The 20,508-nt window shown below is 39.0% G+C and overlaps 2 protein-coding genes across 3 annotated transcripts; one reads left to right on the forward strand and one right to left on the reverse strand.

The window, feature by feature from the left end:
* Positions 1-321: 321 nt before the first annotated feature.
* Positions 322-16,270, forward strand: cilp2 (cartilage intermediate layer protein 2). Its single transcript, XM_058761646.1, has 10 exons — positions 322-486; positions 5,812-5,907; positions 6,417-6,686; positions 6,798-6,980; positions 9,215-9,367; positions 9,459-9,776; positions 9,872-9,980; positions 10,069-10,226; positions 11,384-13,812; positions 13,895-16,270. The coding sequence occupies exons 1-9, from the start codon at positions 423-425 to the stop codon at positions 13,798-13,800; spliced, it is 3,768 nt and encodes a 1,255-aa protein (XP_058617629.1). The 5' UTR covers positions 322-422; the 3' UTR covers positions 13,801-13,812; positions 13,895-16,270.
* Positions 16,271-16,289: 19 nt separating this feature from the next.
* Positions 16,290-19,995, reverse strand: si:ch211-212d10.2 (uncharacterized protein LOC557710 homolog). Of its 2 annotated transcripts, XM_058761647.1 has the most exons (4): positions 19,878-19,995; positions 19,633-19,791; positions 18,818-18,933; positions 16,290-17,338 (listed from the first exon to the last, which is right to left on the reverse strand). In XM_058761647.1, exons 1-4 carry the CDS (start codon positions 19,978-19,980, stop codon positions 17,240-17,242), a joined length of 477 nt encoding a protein of 158 aa, XP_058617630.1. In that variant the 5' UTR covers positions 19,981-19,995; the 3' UTR covers positions 16,290-17,239. The 2 variants fall into 2 exon arrangements, with proteins under 2 accessions (XP_058617630.1, XP_058617631.1); XM_058761648.1 differs by having other exon boundaries at positions 19,633-19,953.
* Positions 19,996-20,508: the final 513 nt, after the last annotated feature.

The raw sequence follows: 20,508 nt of genomic DNA on the forward strand, positions 1-20,508 counted from the left end.
CTTCATTTGTGGCTGAAATGAAGTAACTGGCCAAAACATAATAAAACACACAATGTCCTGCTCAAGCACCCAGTAATCCAGAATATCTTGATTAAAAACACAAACATAACATTTTTCTGATGCAACATTCACCTTTCTTCTACATCTGTGTGTTCTTTTTTGTCTGTTGGAATGATATAAGAACACAGATGTTAGCGCAATAGCCAATGGCGAGCAGGAGGGGGCTGGTCTGGACCACTCTCCACTCCATCCTGTCTTTTAAAACTCTGGGAAGTTCACGAAACTATCAGACTTGATTTTGAAGGACGGGGGGGAAACAGATTCATTGGACAAGCCACGCAAGAATTTGACAAACTTTTTTTGGTGTGTGTCTTTAATTTATTTTTTGTTACCAACAGCTGCCCATCAGTGGCTGTGGCACTATGTGGGACTTCACAGTCGTGACGTTGGTGCTGTCTGCCGTCTTTGTTGTGTCTCTGGCACAAGGTAATGTAATTTAAATAATCTCATAATTGTCTTAATTAGAATATGTAAGGATGTTATTCATTATATAACAGTTTGGTACAGCTGTCAGCACGCAAGGCTTAGGGGAAAAAACAGTGACAGCTTGTTTGTTTGTGAGAGCTTTATCAACTTACATGGCTGGAGTGATGTTTAGTAAATCTCAGTTTTTGCATACAGAACTGCTTCTGTTTGCCTCACTGCTATTAATGGACACTTTGAAAGTAAAGTTTTTACTAATTAGGCTATGTAAATTCAAAAAGACGATGGTGATGAATGTGAATTTTAACTAACTACCATCTGCTCCAGCTGTTATTTATTACAGTAAACAACTGCACTACAGTGGTTGGACATGAAAACAGAAGTGGAAATATTGTCATTTATGAAATTTCCTTTCTAAAGTCTTATTCAAAATAGTGAGTGTGTCACAAAGCACCATTATTTTAAACTTAATGCAAACTATTTCTGATTCCTCCCAAAAGTCTAAGTATTGGAAAAGTAAAGTAGCCCATGACTTTTGAGGAATTCGTTATTTGAATGACCGAGTGTCATGAATACTGGGAAACTGCCCACCAACCCAGACTGAAATTTGGAGCAGCACCGTTTCATCCGCCTCTATTCCATTCACTGTCACTCCATCTCGTCTCCGGTCCACCTCAGCCTCTCCACGGAATTTATTACCTGTTTCCCAACACGCGTAGACAGCCGGCACGGAAAATAGCGCCTGACATTGCTGAGCTCTAAGTCAAGCCTTTTAAAAACCTTTAGGACTAAAACTCAGTTTTAAATAACCAGATGTCGCTCAGTCATCCGGTAATGAGCTGCAAGCCCGCGCGTCCGTGCCAGCTTCATCCAGGGCACGGCGAAGCCATTTTCAACGCTCCAAAGTAAATATTGCCACTCTCTAATCTGCTCCATTCCAGCGATTTATTCTCCAGATGTTTCACTTCTCTCTGAAGCTCAGCTGCCCGGTACATCGATCTCTGATGCTTTGATGTGAAAAAGAGGGTGGAAAGAGGGATCAAAGGTAACGTGCAAGAGGTTAAACATCTAAATTTCGCTCTTTTCCGTGAGTGGCCGCTACCTATATGCTAAAAAATTTACCTCACTGACTAAATTCTGATTGGACGCGCTGATTTCGGGGAAATAGTTGTTTATACAATAATAAATAATAATAAATGTACCTATTTATTGAACATTAGTGTCGGTTTGCTGTCGCCGCCATTTTATGTTTATCAAATGTAGTAGGCTACTCGATTCTTGGTTACTGTGATTTTACTCCACTGTAAAGTCACGGCAGGAAAAAGTTAATATATAAACATATATTTAACATTTACTCTAGAAGCAACACATGTAAGACTTGTTTTCAAAGGTGTCTTTAATACTAGTTTATTCTGTGGTGTAAACAATCTATAAAAAATATTCAAGATGCTTTTAAACACAAGATTTAATTAACAATATTTGATCTAGTTTTATATAGTTTGAAGAATTTTTAGGTATTCTATTAACAGAAAACAGACTTATTAATGTCTTTTTAATTACAAAACTACTCTTCTCCAGGGTATTCTACGTTAAAACCGACGCTTAACATCAACTTTCTGGATGAAACGGTTCAAAGACAAGGAAAACCAATCCAGATCATTTTAAACACACACAAATCTGGCTGGGGTTTCATTATTATGCAGTGACAATGAAGCAGTTCAGTTTAGAATAATGGAGCACAGATGCATCCCACTTCAGAGTCTATGGAACAGTCGTTGTCTCCTAATCTTCTTCTCAACCCAATCAGACAGAGCTCACCATCTTCCATTCGAGCACACCTCAGCCAGGACGTGTGCCAGATGCACAAAACTACTTCCACATGTTTGCCGACACAGGATAAACACACAGACAAAACCACTTTGGAGCTCTCATTTGCATTCATTAAAACACGATGGGATGTGGAATGCAATTTCAAGACCACTGCCTGGGCACACTGCCTTCTTAAATGAAATGCCTCTGATTTCAAACAAATCCCTGCTTGTTACCAACTGCAATAAAGCCATCACAGTGTTTTCACACTGGCCCTAATACATATACGAGTATGTGGGTTAGCACTATAGCGCTTTGTCAAAGGGAATACATAACATGCCAAAATGATTTACCTTTCCTTTTTGGATAAACAAGGGAAAAACTTTCAGAAAGGTGAATGCCAGCTAAATTTTGGCATGTTTTGTGTCTAACCTTTTTGAAGGCTTTTATTTACAGACAGCAGAGACCAAAAAATGATTCCCGTATAAGATGCATGTGCGCCAACCACTCAGCTGCAGCTTTGAAGTAGCTCTTTTATTAAAACTCAACCATCACATGTATTTTGATTAGCTTCTGGCTTGGGTAGCAATGCTCCAAATGCACATTAAAAAGGGGGAATGTCTTATTAAAAGGCCACAGACTGTTTGCGTGAATGGATTAATTGTCTGAGTATGGCTATTGGACACTATGCAGACTTTATGAGGTGGCGCGAGAAGTCCTAAAAGGGTAATGATACTGCACTTTATATTGTGGGGTAAAACCCTTGGCAATAAAATAGGTACAAAATAATCACAGAATTGCTTTACCAAGTTTAAATTACCCTTTTGTTTGAGAGCCATCTCCCAAAATAAACTTGAGTGGTTTGTTATGGGAGGGCAGGGTGTCATTCTATGTTGGGAGGACACTGATATATAGATAGGTGTATATTTTTAGATGTTGTTAACTTATAGTTTCCACTTCAAAGTAAATGCTTTTTAAACACCTGATCCTAATAATGCCCTGTTACTGGGTGCAGATATTACAAGGTTCCACTGAGGTCATGGACACACTGTTCTTCTATCTTGGAATAAAGCAGACTAAAGTATGTGATGTGGTTATTGCTAATTATATTGGTGGCCTTAGTAGGTGTTACTTTGGGTTTAAGCCATAGGTTATGCAAGTAGATGAATGCTGATGTTTGGTGTACAAGCTCAACGTCACGTTTTGTTGCGACTTGGCAAAATTCACCACCTAACATGATGCAGTTTCAGAAATTAGCGAATATTGTCACCAAGAATGATAACTATATTAACATCCACACCAATGGTTCAATGGATAATGTTCTGTTTATTATAAGGGCACACTGCAGTTATGTTGTGCCTCTTTAAATTCTATAGACCTTTTTCCTGAGTAAACGATGAGTGCCGCCATTAAGAATTCTAACTTCCGATTGGATGCTCTTCTGTTCTGGTCTCCATAGGAACCCATTCAAATAGTGCCTATCTGTTTTTAATGTAGGTAACATCGGTAGCTTTGTGTCATCTACACACTCATTAAACTTTGAGGAGTGAATCGCTGACAAATGACGGTCATTGCGCCACTGTAAAGGGATGGCGCTATGGAGCCATGTGCTTTTTAAAAACATTTTAATAGGTTAACATTATATTATCACCTCGGAATATAAGCTAATTTGACTAGAAACACTGGAGACCGGAAATGCAAAGCATCCTTCCAGTTAAGAGCCAGGCGTGACTTCCGCGTTTAGGATAAACGTCTATAGCTTTTAAAAGTTGGGTGGAACAAATCATCGTCTGGAACAAACTGTTCTGAAAGTGATTCCATTTATATTGTTCTCTGTGTTGTCATTATAGCTGTGGTATGGATTTCCCTATTCTCATTGAATTAGAACAAATTAGTAATGGATATTGTTATAGTTATTGTCCTTGGTATGAATCTAGCTCGCTACCTGAATAATAAGTATATGTCGCTAACAAGTAAAGTAAAATTTATCGCCCCCTTGAGTACGGAGGTTGTTTAAATATCTACAATGGTGCCACGCACCTTACTTTAATCATTAATTTTGTCTAATTTCCAGTTAAAACTTCCACAAAATCTTTTAAAAATAATTTTAAAAAGTCAAAAAAGACTAAATAAAATTTTGTGTCTGCATTTGTGTTGTTCCATAGTCTTTCTGGCTTTGTTCTTGGCACAGTAGTGATGAATTGCAAGTAAAATGCAAAGGTCTACACTTCAGGATCTTCAGGTATACATTGACATCTAAAGGCTTTATTTTTTATCGAGAGGGGGAAATGGGGAAACTTCATGACCAGGAAAAGCACACAGTGACACACAGTCAACTAAGTATGCTTTTTAGAAAAGTGCTTCCAAAATCAGCAGGCTACTCAAGATAATTGAATAACTGGAATAATGACATCTCATATTCTGCGATCTATACTTTGGGAATGACACCCTTTCAGGTGAACCTGCAAGGTAAATCAATGCAGTATAGGAGAGGGATATAATAACAGTAATGGTGGCTTGGAGTAAGTCCTGCAGAGCTTCTACGGTGTTGACTGACACGTCTGCCACAGATAAGCGCTTCAGTGTGTGAGCGTCGAGTAGTGCCAGTAACAATTCACTGTCAAGACACTGTGCTGTTCCTACTTGAGGATGTTAGGCTTGGCTACATCTGTGGGACACGTCACCTTTAGAAAAAAATGAATGACATTGGTGAATGAATCCCTCGGTCTGTGATTTCCTTATCACAGCACACTATAAGCAATTTCTGGAAAGTGGTTCAGGGATTCGCCTTATGCAGGCAGGACAGTTCGCACGAAGCACCAGAGGCCCACTGTCCTCCGTCTGGGATGTGGGAGTGCATCTTTTGGTAATGTCTCATCTAGAAAGCATGAGACGCCATGTGTTTGTTCCCATTACTCTATCTTCTCCTTTGGGGCCCTGGCTAGTAAGTGTCTCCAGATTAGTTTGAGAATTGATGTAGGGGATCAGGCCATCGTGCGTGCTCCTCTTCCATATGTGTGCAGCATCTCCTGATGTGACCAGACGGAACGGAAACAGATACAGTGAAGAAATGGACCAAATGTGTCCTCCTCAGGCCAATCATGAGATCAGATACCAGGTGCTTACTGAAAACTGGTTGGACATGGTTCAGAAGGGCCGCAGACGCCAATGGATGCTGAGCCGATAAAAGTAGGCCACTTGGACTCTGGTGGCACCAATGCACAAAAAAGTCAGTACTTAAATATTGAATGTCTTTTGCACACATTCCGTTTACTGCAAAGCCAAGCAGGATTTTCCGATCACATTCACAGACGTGTCTGCAACCTAAGGAACGTGCGAGGAATAAGTTGTTCTGATCTATTACATTGCAAATTATATTGCACTGTAATAGATCAAACAAATTTCATGTCCAACTTTGTCTCTGAGGAGGTCAGTGTTTCTTCAAGATTTAGTTGCAGCCAATGTTTCATTGGTAGCACCTTTGTTGAGTGCTCTGTAATAAAGTTTGCGTTCCCACAGGACCCATCTGGGACAGCTCACATCTTCGGAGGTTAAACAAAACAGACAGGAACAGAAAGCTGGCTTACAACAGCCTCGTGGAGCCACAGACCACAGGTAGTTATGGATATTTTAACATGCTCTCTTTATGCAATCAACTAATTTGTGGTGTCCTGCTTGATCCAAACCGCATTGTGGATCTCTGTGTTGCTAAAAAATGTGATGTAATGATTTCTGGAGTCATCTGTCTTCATTAAATGTGAGCCTTAATGATGAAGACATATAGCCACTGCGATGCGTGGACGTGTAAATGAGTTTACGCATGTTCTTAATTAGGGCAAGAGAATAAGTTGTCTCTTAGACAATATAGACAGCTCTCTTTGCCTTAAATAATGTCATTCAATGCATACCTCCTGTGGGATTGCTCGACATAAAGCAACAAGCACTTTTGTGGGACACGGATTGTATTCTGTTAATGTGGTGCAAAAAGCTGGAGTAATCTTTTGGAGTAAACCCAGCAAAATGATCAGAAATGTTGACGTAATCTGGAAACTCTTGTTCTTCATCTTTGGGTCACTAGCAAGAGCATTCTGTTCTTACTCTGATCTTTGTTTTGTGCAATCCAGGCGTAACTGAGTGGACATCCTGGTTCAATATCGACCATCCGGGAGGAAACGGCGACTACGAGAGGTTAGAAGCCATCCGCTTCTACTACCGAGAAAGGGTTTGCTCACGACCTGTAGCCATCGAGGCCCGTACCACGGACTGGGTTGCAGCTGCGGATACGGGGGAGGTGGTCCATTCCAGTCTGGAGAAGGGCTTCTGGTGTATCAATAAGGAGCAGCCATTTGGTCGCAGCTGTTCCAACTACCATGTGCGATTCCAGTGTCCACCAGGTACAATTAGTCAAGAGACATTCCATCAAAGTACAGAAGTGTATTCCATATGGAGGCATATGCATTTTAACATATGAGTGTGCAAGAGTATTCTTTGTTTTGTTTCTGAAGTCCACTCGTACTGGACCGACTGGAGTGAATGGACGCCTTGCTCTGCCACCGCCTGCAACGATGTTGGCATCCAAGTCCGTCAGAGGAAATGCATGAGCACGCAACCTCTTCCACTGCTTCTTTCGCCTGTCTGCGTGGGACCTCACATAGAACGGAGAGAGTGTTCAACCCCACCATGTGAAGGTAAATAAATAAAAAATATGAATTTGGAGACAAAATTTTCATTTTACTGATATAATATGCATTTCTTAGCCTTCATTGGCAGGATTCACTAGCGCCTCTCCTAAAAACCACTTATATCAACCAAAGATGGTTAATCTAGTTTAGCTGATCTTCAAATCTGGCCTAGATAGTGTTAAGGTGGTTTATCTTAGGATGGTTAAAAGTTTTTCAGCAGCAAAACGACAGATTTTTACAGAGCAGTGAAGTGTCAAAAGCACATTGTGTGCCCTTTATATCAGATGTGTCCTAGGCTTGGGCGGTATCCAAATTTTGATACCGTCAAACCTCCTCCGTATTTTACCTCGGTATACGGTATTACCGTGAATAATAAAAAAATTATGACATAAGGCTCAGACAGTGTCACCAAACTGTTGGCTTGTGCCTAAACCGTTCAGAAACTGAATACCAAACACTAATACTGAAACAATAACAAAATAACATGCACAACAATATTAACAACTATTATTAGCAACAAATAGCAGTTTAGAAAAAAGTGCAAATACAACAGTCAAACAGAATTAAATTAACATAAACATCCAGAACAGTTTTTGCGCAGAGACGCGCACACAAATCAATTAAATTAAATCACACCGCCTGAACAACTTTTAATAACAAAGAGCAGCTTATAAAAAAAGTGCAAATAGACCCACAACAGTCAACCAGAGTTGAATTAACATAAACATCCATATTATAAAAAGTATTGCAAAGCGGCTGTCGGTGGACCTAGATGTTGCTGGTCCTGCATCGGGAGGCGTTGAAACTGTTGCACTGAGTGAACTCGGGTCCATCCTCGCAGCAGTGAGTGGATGGTGGTTTCGTATATGCGACCTTAGGTTCGAGGTATTTCCATCTCTCGCGGTCACCTTTTGTTGCACAATTTGCAAATTGCCTCGTCCGTGTTACCGCCTCTCCCTTCTCGTTCGGTCGAAACCGAAATACTGCCAAACTGCAGAAGTTGTGTTCTTTTTCGAGACCAGGTCACTTGGTGCGCGACTCGCCATCTTTCCCCCTCTCTCTCTTTCTCCTCCACGCTGTCACGTGATGACAACCAAGCATACGCATTTTTAGGCATTAAATAAATTATATTTAATATTTAATCCTCGTCTCCTATATAAGTGCATTGTTTTTTATGACGGTATAACGGTATTGAAACTGATACCGTTTCTATTTTTAGATCCCGCGGTATACCATATTACCGTATTACCGCCCAAGCCTAATGTGTCCAAATATTTGTTTTGTCACATTTCAGAATTACCTAAATCATTTTGACACTCAAACTTTGAAATGAAGCTTATTTTCCACTCATGGTTCTCAAGAGCAATCACATCCTGCTGACATTTACATGACACATGTGGTGCCCAATTAGCTGGCTAAACCCAAACATGTTTCTGTGTGTACAGAGCTTTGTTGTCTTTGATCATAAAATCAATGTAATCACACTGGCAAAGATGTCAGAATGCAGTCTGACATTTCCATTCACACACATACTGTATACAATATTTAAATAGTAAAATAATAATGCTGCCGGTTATGGCTCGCATCAAGTTCAAGACACTGATGCTTGCATATAGAACAACCACAGGCTCAGAACCCTCCTACTTCCACTCACTTTTACGAATCTACATTCCCACCCGAAGTCTGAGATCTGCTAGTGAGCGACGCCTCGTGGTGCCATTCACAGAGAGGCACAAAATCACTTTCCAGAACATTCTCATTCACCGTTCCTGGCTGGTGGAATGATCTTCCAAACTATCCGAAATGCTGATTCCCTGACAATTTTCAAGTGACAGCTGAAAACTCACCTCTTTCGTCACTATCTGACTATCTAAAAAAAAAAAAAAATATATATATATATATATATATATATATATATTTTCTTTTCTTTTCTTTAATCTTTCCCTGTCTAGCTTGTACTTATTTGAACAATGCTTGGAACTTGGTATTACGAGCACTTCCTGTGTCTATTTGCCTCTTTAAGATGAATCGCTTGATGTATACCCCAATTGTAAGTCACTTTGGATAAAAGCGTCTGCTAAATGAATAAATGTAAATATAAAATAACACAATTAAAGAGAATTGTTTTTTCATTTGTAGGATGTTCATCTTTTTTTTTAAATTTTTTATACAGTTTCTGAAAACTTGCCACCATGATTGTTAATTAACCACTTATTTCCCCCCAAATCTTGACTAAACAGCTGTGTGGAGCCAATGGGGTTCATGGAGTGCTTGCTCAGTGACCTGTGGGAAGGGCCGCAGAACAAGACGTAGGACATGTCACAGATCTTCTACTAAGATTCAGTGTACAGGACGACCTATGGAGGTCCAAAAGTGTGGAAATCCATGTCCAGGTATTGTGTATTACAAAACACACAATATCTGAAAACCCATGGATTTTTTTTTTGCTACAATGAAATCAAAACACCCGTTTTATTTTTACAGTGGCATGCAAACGTGTCTGTCCTGGGGGACGTCCCAGTAAGGACTGTAGCTACTGTATCTGTGATGGACAAACACTACATGGGGAGGTCTTCAGTGTTACAGGTGTCCCTGTGTCAAACGCCACAGTGGCTCTGGCTAGCCAAGCCAAGGTTGTCCGCGCCCACACTGATGCCAAGGGTCAGTTCAAGATTGATGGACTGTGCACCAGCCCACAGACCAGAGTGGTCATAAGAAAGGATAAATTTGCACCCGTTACTCTCCCTGTTTCCAACAACAGCACTGATGAACTCTGGGTACGGGCCATCTTACGATCCTCAGGTAAAGAAAAGAAGAAACCTCTGGATATGGATGATACCACATTGATAATTTCATGCACTGTTGCATTGTTAGTTTCTCCGTTTCATGTCTTACAGAAAAGCCATATATTGAGAAGCACCCAGAAGACAAAGTGCGTTATGAGGGACAACGTGCTACCCTTTGCTGTAGAGCAACAGGATCACCAAAACCTGACAAATATTACTGGTAAAAAGCAATGAAGTTTCTTTATAGGTTTTCTGACAAATGCTGTTAATCTTAAAGTTACATAAAAATTAATTTGTTTGATCCAAAGGTACCACAATGCAACCTTACTGAATCGCACAATATACAAGTATGATGAAGATTTGATATTGCGGGACCTGAAGCCAGAGCAGTCAGGGCAATATCACTGCAAAGCAACTAGTCTGACAGGCAGCATAAAGTCTACTTCAGCCGTCCTCACTGTTTTCGGTAAGTGCAAAACCATTTTAACAGTCAACAGGGAACATTACAGTATTTTTGCAAAATGTCCCTAAAGAAGAAAAATAACCCCAATAAATTTTGTGGTCTCCAATGAAATATTAAAGTCTGTAATGTCTAGTGACATGTGCGGTACAATATTTTATTATGTTTAAGTTGGTAAAAATTACCACTTTCTAAACAAGGAATGACTGGCAAGAAGTCGTGGTGGGCAGACTAAAATCCTTAAGTCCCACCCACTTTCATATTAAAGTGAAATCCAAGCTTGTCAATAAATCCTGTTTTTTCATCCTCAGACAAGTATGCATTTCCACATTTGCACACATAACTGCACATTGTGAAAATTCCCATGATGCTTGTTATCCAAGATATAGATTGTCAGAAATAGTCTGCCGAAACGTATGCTAAAGTAATCAGCCCTAGACTTTGTCTGAGGGATCTCTTTGCTTCTTAATCATTTTGGCATACGAAATGTGCTTTGCTGAATGAAACACTAACACCTGTCACAGCAGGGTTCCTAATGGAGGATGATTAATGTGTTTTCTATTCACTCTTGCATTTAAACAACAGCTACAGGAGAAAAGTTTTCCATAAATTAAATTTCTTCAATCTCAAATAAGATTACATGGTTGCTCTCTCCAATGAGTGTCATTTTAAAGGAAACACAGCACTCTTATGAATAAATGAGCAGCATATATAGTACAGTGGTAATGTGACAATAATGACTGCAGTCATTAATATGGCGACACAATGAGATCATACATTTTAATCAGAACCAATACTTTGCCAAGTCGTCGGACTTTTTTTTCAGGTTTCCAAGTTCAGTGGCCCAGTTTTATTTGTTCACAGTGATCTGATGAAATATATATTTCTAAATCCTTTTTACTTTGAAACAAGTATCTTCATAACAATATAAAAAGATAAATATACAATTTTATATAATTTTCTTTTTCTTTGTTTCAAGCATAAATCTATTAAAAAGAAGAAAAGCCAGGAGATAAAATCAATAAATAAACCTTTGCTCTGAAATTAATTAACGTAAATTGAATGTTTGACCAAAAATCAAGAACATTATTTTTGCAATGTACATAAATATTCTGCATTCTTTGAAAATGTAGCACACTGATCTCACATTTTGTATTTCACAGCTAAAGGAACACCAGCATGTAACTCAACACCCGACACTCACCTGATCAAATTGCCAATAGACTGCAAGCAGCCTGGAACAGACTCCAAGTTTTACAATGCAGGTCGCTGTCCACACAACAAATGCCCTGGATCGCTGGACTTTGACATGCGTTGCAGGGATGGATCTGGCTTCTGCTGTGGGGTCAAACAAATGGATGCTAGAGAGATCAACTGTGGCCGTTACACCCTGCCTATCAAGGCTGTTAGTGAGTGTGGATGCCAGACTTGTGTGGAGCCCAAAATTCTTGTACGGGGCAGGGTGGTGTCAGCAGACAATAACGAACCCCTGCGCTTTGGACATATTTACATAGGGAAGGAACGGATAGGTACCACAGGATATCAGGGTGGGTTCACAATCCAGGTGTCTCCAGATACACAGCGTCTTGTGGTAAACTTTGTGGACCCTTCTCAGAAGTTCATTGACACAATCAAGGTTTTTATCTTCGACAAGAGAGGAGGTTCTGTCTATCATGACGTAAAAGTGATGAAGAAGCAGGAACCTGTTGATATAAATGCTGCAGAAAGCAATACCATTTACCTAGGTGAAATGAAAGATGAGGACCCCATCGGTCAACTGGTCATACCTCCAAACTCTTTCCATAAAAACACAGGGGAAGTGTACGAAGGGACTGTTAAGGCCAGCGTCACGTTCCTTGACCCACGCAACATTACCATGGCTGCTGCTGCTCCTGGCGATCTCAACTTTGTAGACAATGAAGGAGACATGCTACCTCTCAGGACATATGGAATGTTTTCAGTAGATTTCCGAGATGGAGCAAACCAGGAGGTTCTAGGAGCCGGCGCAGTCCAGGTTCTCCTTGATACGGAGCATGTAAAAATGCAGGAGCACATCCCTGCTATGAAACTCTGGTCCCTCAATCCCGATACAGGCATTTGGGAGGAGGAGAGTAACTTTCAACCCACACAAACTACTATTGCTGGCAGCGGGAGGAACAAACGAGAGGAGCGCACCTTCCTGATAGGGAATATGGAAATCAGGGAGCGTAGGTTGTTCAATCTCGATGTACCTGAGAATCGCCGGTGCTATGTCAAAGTGAGGGCATACATGAGCGACAAGTTCCTGCCCAACGAGCAACTAGAAGGAGTGGTAATAAACTTGATAAACCTGGAGCCTAAGCCTGGCTACTCGTCAAATCCGAGGGCTTGGGGACGCTTTGATAGTGTGATAACAGGACCAAACGGTGCTTGTCTTCCAGCTTTCTGTGATGCTCAGAGGACTGACGCATACACAGCTTACGTCACGGCTATAATGGGAGGTGAGGAGCTGGAAGCAGCCCCCTCAATGCCAAAAATGAACCCAAACATTATTGGTGTGTCTCAGCCGTACTTAGGGAAGTTAGATTACCAGCGCTCCGATCATGAGGATCCAGCACTTAAGAAAACAGCTTTCCGAATCAACCTAGCCAAACCAAACCCTAACAATTTTGATGAAACAAACGGACCAATCTATCCTTATCAGAATTTAATTGCATGTGAAAATGCACCTGTTGATGCCAACCACTTTCGTTTTTTCCGTGTTGAAAAAGATAAATATGAGTACAACGTGGTACCCTTTGAGGAGAGTGACCTCACATCTTGGACTGGAGACTATCTTTCCTGGTGGCCAAATCCACAAGAGTTCAGGGCTTGCTACATCAAAGTTAAGATTCATGGAGCTACAGAAATCATGGTAAGGTCAAGAAACCTGGGTGGCACTCATCCTCAGACAAGAGGTCAGTTGTATGGTATTAGAGACATTCGTAGTACCCGCGACTTACACCATCCTAACACCTCTGCTGCTTGTCTTGAGATCAAATGCAGCGGGATGCTCTTTGATCAAGGTATTGTAGACAGGTCACTAATTTCTATCATCCCACAAGGTAACTGCCGTCGTGTAGGCATCAATGGTCTCCTGCAAGAGTATCTGATAAAGCATCCTCCTGTTCTTCAGAACAATGAGTCTCATGCATTCAATATGTTAGCTCCTGTTGATCCACTTGGACACAATTATGGAATATACACCGTCACTGACCAGAACCCACGGGTTGCCAAAGAGATTGCGATTGGCCGCTGCTTTGATGGAACTTCAGATGGTTTTTCCAGGGAGATGAAGTCAGATTCTGGAGTGGCACTGACGTTCAGCTGCCCTAAAAGAACTGTGAATCGTGAGAGCTTATTCCAGCGCTTGCAAACAAATCCTGGCCTAACACTAACACAGATGGCACGGGAGATGAGGGAGTCCCAGGGACTGCAAGTCAGAAGAGGGTCAACCCAAATGGTGGCCTACCCTTTTGGCCAACAAGGCAGGAGCCAGAACCGCAGAGCCACGAACACTAACAGAAGGAGACCAGCTACAAGGACACAACCAAGACAGTAGATCTTTCTTTAGGTGAGTTCTCAGAGTGCACTTTTTAAAAAATAATTTCAAGATGTTGATGAAAATCAAGTGTACGTTTTCCATCCTCATACAGGTCTTTGGGTTGAAGAGAGTGAAGAAAAAAGACTCAAAAAACCAGCTATGGAAATCCCAAACTTGGCCAGCCGGGTGATATTGGATGCTCTGTCCTAACGGAGCAAAATCCTCACCTGATTTATCCGAACACATTTAAACTCTTTCTACTTGTGTATGGAAACTGTCCTCTCATACTTCCTCAAAGTTTACTTCATTGTTTAAGACATTTATTTTTAGTGATTAGGCCAATACTCTACAAGGCCCATACAGACTGATGTCATTTAGTTATTTCCAAAGTCAAAACTTGCTTGTGTGGAGCGTCCTACTTTTAGATCTGTAATTATTCACTCATTTTCTCTAATTGATCAGTGTCTTCCATTGATGATAGGCTAAATAGGTGAGACAAGTCTGTATGGGTTGAGGTCAAGTGTGACAGCTGCTAATACTTTCATCAGCCACATATTGTAGTCTATTGGATGCAATGAACAAGACCCGAGGCAGCAAAGATGCTCGTTCTGTCTCGCTTCCTTTTCCACATCGCCATTCCAGTTGTGATTTGGCCAACTATTGGTCTGACCAAAGCATGACTGACCCCTGGCAAGAATAGCATCCCTGAACAGATTGGATTGCCAAGGTAGACTAAACAAACCTGTGGTGAGACAAAGAATAATATAACTAACTTCAAACACAAATAATTGTTTAATTTTTTTCTTTTCTTTTTGAAATGCCCTCTTCATCCTTTTGACCATATGGCTGGCCTAATCAAAATTTCTTTTGATATGAAATCCAACTAATACAGTATCTCAGTGTATGATGTCTAGATCTTAGAGTAAACTGATTGTATTTTGTTTCTGTTTGTCTCCTAAAGTGCAATATTGTGTTCCAATAATGACTTGAGAGTCCTGACAAAACGTCCTATGTTATGAGCCAATCAACCATAGGTATGTTAAAATGTTGGGCTATTCCCTTAGTAATTGCATATCTGAATTTCAAATGACATAGCACCTGTTTTTTTTAAACCTAATCCTAATGAATTTGAGTTTGCTAATCCGATTCAACCTCCTCTCATATAGCCAGCTGACAATGCAACATAAATGCAGTTGCAGTATTTTAACTCTACCATAAGTAACAAAAATCCAGTTGTCTGATTTCAACAATTAATGGACCATAAAAAAACCATGTGGACCTGCACAAGCTGGACATTTGTATCTATTGAGGTATATTTTGTTGATAGCATTGCAAATAGGATTTCATTATGGTAATTCTGATTTGATTTGTCTAATCCCTTACGCTTTCAATATTCTGTATTGGTTCAAAGCAGAAAGTTAATTGAGTTGAGGGATTACAGTGCATGCTTCAATAGATAATGGTGCAAAAGTTTATTTTGTCTGTGTATCCAAAGATGTACAGCTGGCCCAATGCAGGTAGAATATAAACAATATTAAAATAATTTTCTAAAATCAAATAATATACCTCAGAAAAGTAACATTTTTGATTAGTTGGAAAAAACAAGTCTGAATAAAAATGAGATGAATTGAATAAAGTCTTTGAGAAATAATCCAGTATAGAAATGTATGATATTATGGCACATTTTTTCTAAAATTGCAGTTGAACACAAAGTTGCTGAGTCTCATAACAGACTAACTGTAATCAGTCATTAAAATCTGAGATTTTTCAAAAACATTGCAATATTTAAAAAGTATGTCAAAATGTGCCATTAACAGGACAATTTTTACAGTCATGGCTGACTAGTAAGGAAACAAGATATGTAACGATAAAACACTTTTTTTTAAACTGTAAAACACATTGTACACACGTAAAATTATTGAAAACCATTATTTTCTATTCCAGACAGTCTCACCTGTAAGTGACATTAAGTCGTACATTTGTAACTTGAATAACTTTACATTTCTGTAATTTTGTAATATATCCAATTAAAGTAACCTTTGGTCTTTTAGCATATCTATACTGTACATTTCTGTTTCAAAGGAAAGATGGAGTTGGATATTGGATGAATATGGTGCTAAAAAATTTGTTGGCCTCCAGTTAGCTTTCAAAAGTGTTTGTCCTCGCTTCAACTGTCTGGCTGGTCTCAGGGAGACTACAACTTTTCCAGGAATATCCTCTGGCAAAATGTGCATTGATAACTCCAAACAATGCCTCTTTAACTCCAAACAAAGTGAGTTGAATAGTTGCCTTTGCGTTCTCAGAAATCTCTTTTCATGCTTGCTTCACAAACATGTTACATACAACACATCCTGAAAATCTATGCAAATCATATTGTAACTTATATTGCATGAAATTTTCCATCTTGCAATCTCAAAAGCCAGTTTTATGTGTAAATTGTGGATTAACATGTCTGTCAATTTTACCAGAATGTAAATAAAGATCTCTTGTAAACATGATCTGTTGACATTGCTTTATTCCATTCAACTTAAATAAAAAAGATGTACACAAAAATATAAACAGAAATCATAAGCAGGCACACAACACAGGCTTTATCACACATTAACCATTTAAAACAACTGTTAATAAAACTGTAAAAAATGAAAGAACCCACCATAATTAGAGATATTTCGCATTTCATATGAGTTGTCATTACAAAACTACTGTCCATGTTGTCAAAGCCAATGTTTAAGCATTGCATAGCTTTAACCACCTTTTTTGCATTAACTTATATTTTATTAAGGTAGGATAATCTCACAAATACTGATGGTGATTCAATGGAAAGATTGTTCGAAATAAGAATGTATTTATGTACTAAGAAAGACATCATGAAATCATAAGATTAAGTGAGTCGACCAAATAATTAATGAAATTTTCCCTGCGGTGAAAGTCATGTCTACCTGACACTCAAGAGGGCTGGATCTCGGAAGGTATAATTATGGAAAGTTACAACCACAAACATTTATTACAGCCCTAGAGAGAAACACATTAACATCTCTGGAGTGCTAACGATTATGAATCTAAAACGATGACTAATTAAGCCACTGAAATGTACAGCTGACTAAATAAATGGTCTGTGACCCCATTTTCCCTGAGTTCAATCGATCTTGCATATAAATTTTGCCAACTTACATTTTAAGATATTCATAACAATTTAAATAAATCATAAAATATATAATCTAAATGTCAGAACACAATGTTCATTTTAGTGTCATTGGAAGTAATTTGCGTACAACATTAAAGAACAATTTATCTTTGATTCGTAGTGTATATATACAAATTGTCACAAATGTTAACATCTGCTCCATTGGGAACAGGAAAGTTTATTAAACTAAAATTCTGCATCTTTTTCAAATGTTACGAGATCCAAGCAGATGTTTTAGTTCGAGGGAACAAAACATTGCCGTAACCAAGAACTTCAGTTCTCCTTGACCTGGCCGAAAGGTTGTAACGAGAGCTCACTTGCGTGCTTGACGTATACATTGCCGTCCTCCAATTTCACTTCATAAACTTGTTGCTAAAAAAAGAAGAGAGAAAACTTTACATTTTGACAAAGAAATAAAACTAAGCACACCTGCAATGCATCTAATTCTATTTCTGCTTGGACAGCTGTAAAAGCCTACAGCTAGGAAGGAACTTTGATATACGAGCATGGTGGATGTTAACCGGTGGTGGGAATAGTGTCTAATTACTGAACATTTCAAGGTGTCGAGCCCCCCAGGACGACTGTCGTAATTATGAATTGTTTTACAGAGTCTTTGCCTTATATTGATTGGCGCAAGCTCACTGTCACGTCCAACCACCCTATTATTTATATTCGCAGCATTAGAGAACACATTTCATCTGCTTATTAAAAAAGCAGACGTTAGGCTAAATTGAAACGTGCCAAAATGAGGGCAGTTTAATACTTAGGAACGAGACTTTCCAAATGTCTGTCTGTTTGGCAGCACCTACTTCTGTACGATTCTGGTGATGTGCAATCCATTACCGCGTGAGATAATGTTTGGTGCCATACTGAGTTAAACTGATGGCACAACAAATGTGGTTTTAATACAAAAGTACAAGTGTTTTTCAGGGAAGCTGAATCATCGACTGAATCACTGGCTAACTTAACTTATTCATCTGGCTGTCTAGTGCCTACTGCCCCTTTACTGCTGAGTAATGAAATTTGGTCTATACATTTAACTTCAGGCATCTCATTGATTAAAGAGAATGCTACTTTTATTAGAGGTTCATGTAAGATGATAACAGAAAGCAAGATATAATCATGTCTTTACTCTGATTTAACTTCAAGGAATTTTCTGGATTCAATTCCAAGTAGGCTTATTCAAATGCATTTGTTGTATAATGTCAGTTACCACATAAAATTATTTTGATTCATCCATTAGTTTTAAAAACCGATGTGAACAGTGCCAGCATATGGTGGGTTTAAAGGGCTAAATGTGAAGCTCATATTATTGTTGAAGCACTTAATTATTCCTTTAAAAAGCTAGAAACTTTTCATTTTTACAGTTGGACTACTGTTCCATTGGGAAAAAAACTTCTAGGCTGAGTTATTTATCAGCAATATAATATCTGTGGGTGTTGAACAGAGGTGTGTTGGCTTAAATATTAGGTATTTTGAAGACCATATGTGTTTCTTATTAAAGAGAACAAATTACCCACTTAACTCCATGTAAGCAAGAGAGTAACATCACTATCCTTCTTGATATCCTTGTATGGGAGGTTTCATGAAAGTTTGGACAAGATGACAAAGTGATTCCCTCATAATATTTTAGCAATATTTTTGACTAAAAACCACAAAGTGTGTACTTTTATGTAATGTTTATTGCCTCGTCCAATTTACTTCCATTTGAACTGAAACAGTGATTTTTTTTAACTTAGGTAATAATTTTCTGTGGTAATGGACAATATGCCACAAATGTTGTCAGTGAGCTTAACATGTACTGAACCTGGAATATTCCTTTAATGAGCTGTCAAACAAAAAGTGTCTCACCTGTAAACCTGTGCTTGATTTCCCTGTTTTGAGATTGAAGTCATAGTCATGCCAAGGACAGAAAACCTGAAGAACACCATCGGCCTCCTCAATATCTCCATCACACAGTGGACCTCCTGAAAGTCAAACATTTTAACACTTAAACATGTTCTACTTGTCTGACAGAATGTTTAAAATCTTACAAAAATTTACCTTTAACCATATCAAAACAAAAAAAAGGCATTAGTTTCATATCACGACATTACAACAAACTACTACAAAACTCTGGTAACTTTCTTATTTGCAGCCGCTGCGATCAATAATAACATGACCCTTATGACCCTTTATTATAATAAAAGTTTTTTTTTTGGCGGACTGATACCATTTGTGTAACCACAGTTTTACTACAAATACCATGGTTAATGCAGAAAAACCATATGGTTCATTTGTAGTTACCATGGTTTAGTTTTTTGGTTTTATTTGTGGTAAAACCATGGTTAATTGTCGTAAGGGAATACTAATCATCATTATTATAAAAAATAAGACAGTCCCATAACGTTTGTAGAAGATCACATATTGAAATGAGGTTTTACCGTACGAACCGCGTTGAATTAATTTAAATGACATTTAGGCGGTAACTACGGTTGTCATGGTGATAATGACAGGGCGCGTAGAGAATGAGGCAAAACATCGCTCAACTGACAAAACAACGAAGCATATGTGCCGTTTCTGTCGCTGTTTGTAGCTCGCTGCTAGCTAAATTAGCTTTGCACCCCGTTTTAACGCTTCAAGAATCGATACGAGCAAACAAAGTATGAAATAATTCGTTGTCATACCCGAATGAGCGCAGCGAGCGTCCATCGCGAAGAATTCACCGTTCACATGAAACAGGCAAACATCCGCGTCGCGTCCATCAGACGAATAGATCAGTCTGCATTGTTTCTTGGACAGCTCCGACACAGGGCCAGTTAGCCTCCAGGAAACACTCTCATCTTCTGGAGAAGTCATAGAGGTGCGTTAAACCGGGGCATTAACGTGCTGTATTTCTTGTTTTATCTAAACGCGATCAATTTCGCCTCACTGACGGTCGCTGCTCTCAAAGGGTTGTCGCTCCCTGGAGGCTGTACTGCACTTTGTTGCCGAAGGGGGGTCTCCAAAGAAGACTGGGAAAATGACCATATCATAATTTGTAGACATTTCTATGCAAATATTGATATTCACTTTGGATTTTAAACGTTTAAACATGTTTAAACGTTTAAACTCAGCATTGTAACTAGGAAAAGGTGTGTTGAGATCATGCTGACTGATTATAAAAAATAAGGTGCTTACACGGTTCTGCTAGTACTTAAAATATTGAGGATAGCGAAGGAAATTAAAACAAGCCAACAATGACTGGTTTATTACAATAAACATAACTCAAAATCAAAGAATAAAGCTCTCAGTGATTACAGCTACAAACAAAAAAGAAGAAAAAAAAGGTCAAGCTATTTCACAATGGTGCCCTTGCTATTTCACAAAGCTATGATGTCCACCTTTGTGTTACGCAATCAGCTAGTCCTAATCAAATGTGTCACTCATTTTTGTCCGTGTTATTTATAATCAGCATAACTTATTAAATCAGATTAGTTCCATTAGCATAAGCAGACATGCCGCTTACATTGTGCATCGCTTCAGACCACAATGCATCTTTGTTCTACCGAATAAAGACTTTA

This window comes from Onychostoma macrolepis, chromosome 22 (genome assembly GCF_012432095.1).
Source record: "Onychostoma macrolepis isolate SWU-2019 chromosome 22, ASM1243209v1, whole genome shotgun sequence".
In the NCBI taxonomy this organism is placed as follows: domain Eukaryota; kingdom Metazoa; phylum Chordata; class Actinopteri; order Cypriniformes; family Cyprinidae; genus Onychostoma; species Onychostoma macrolepis.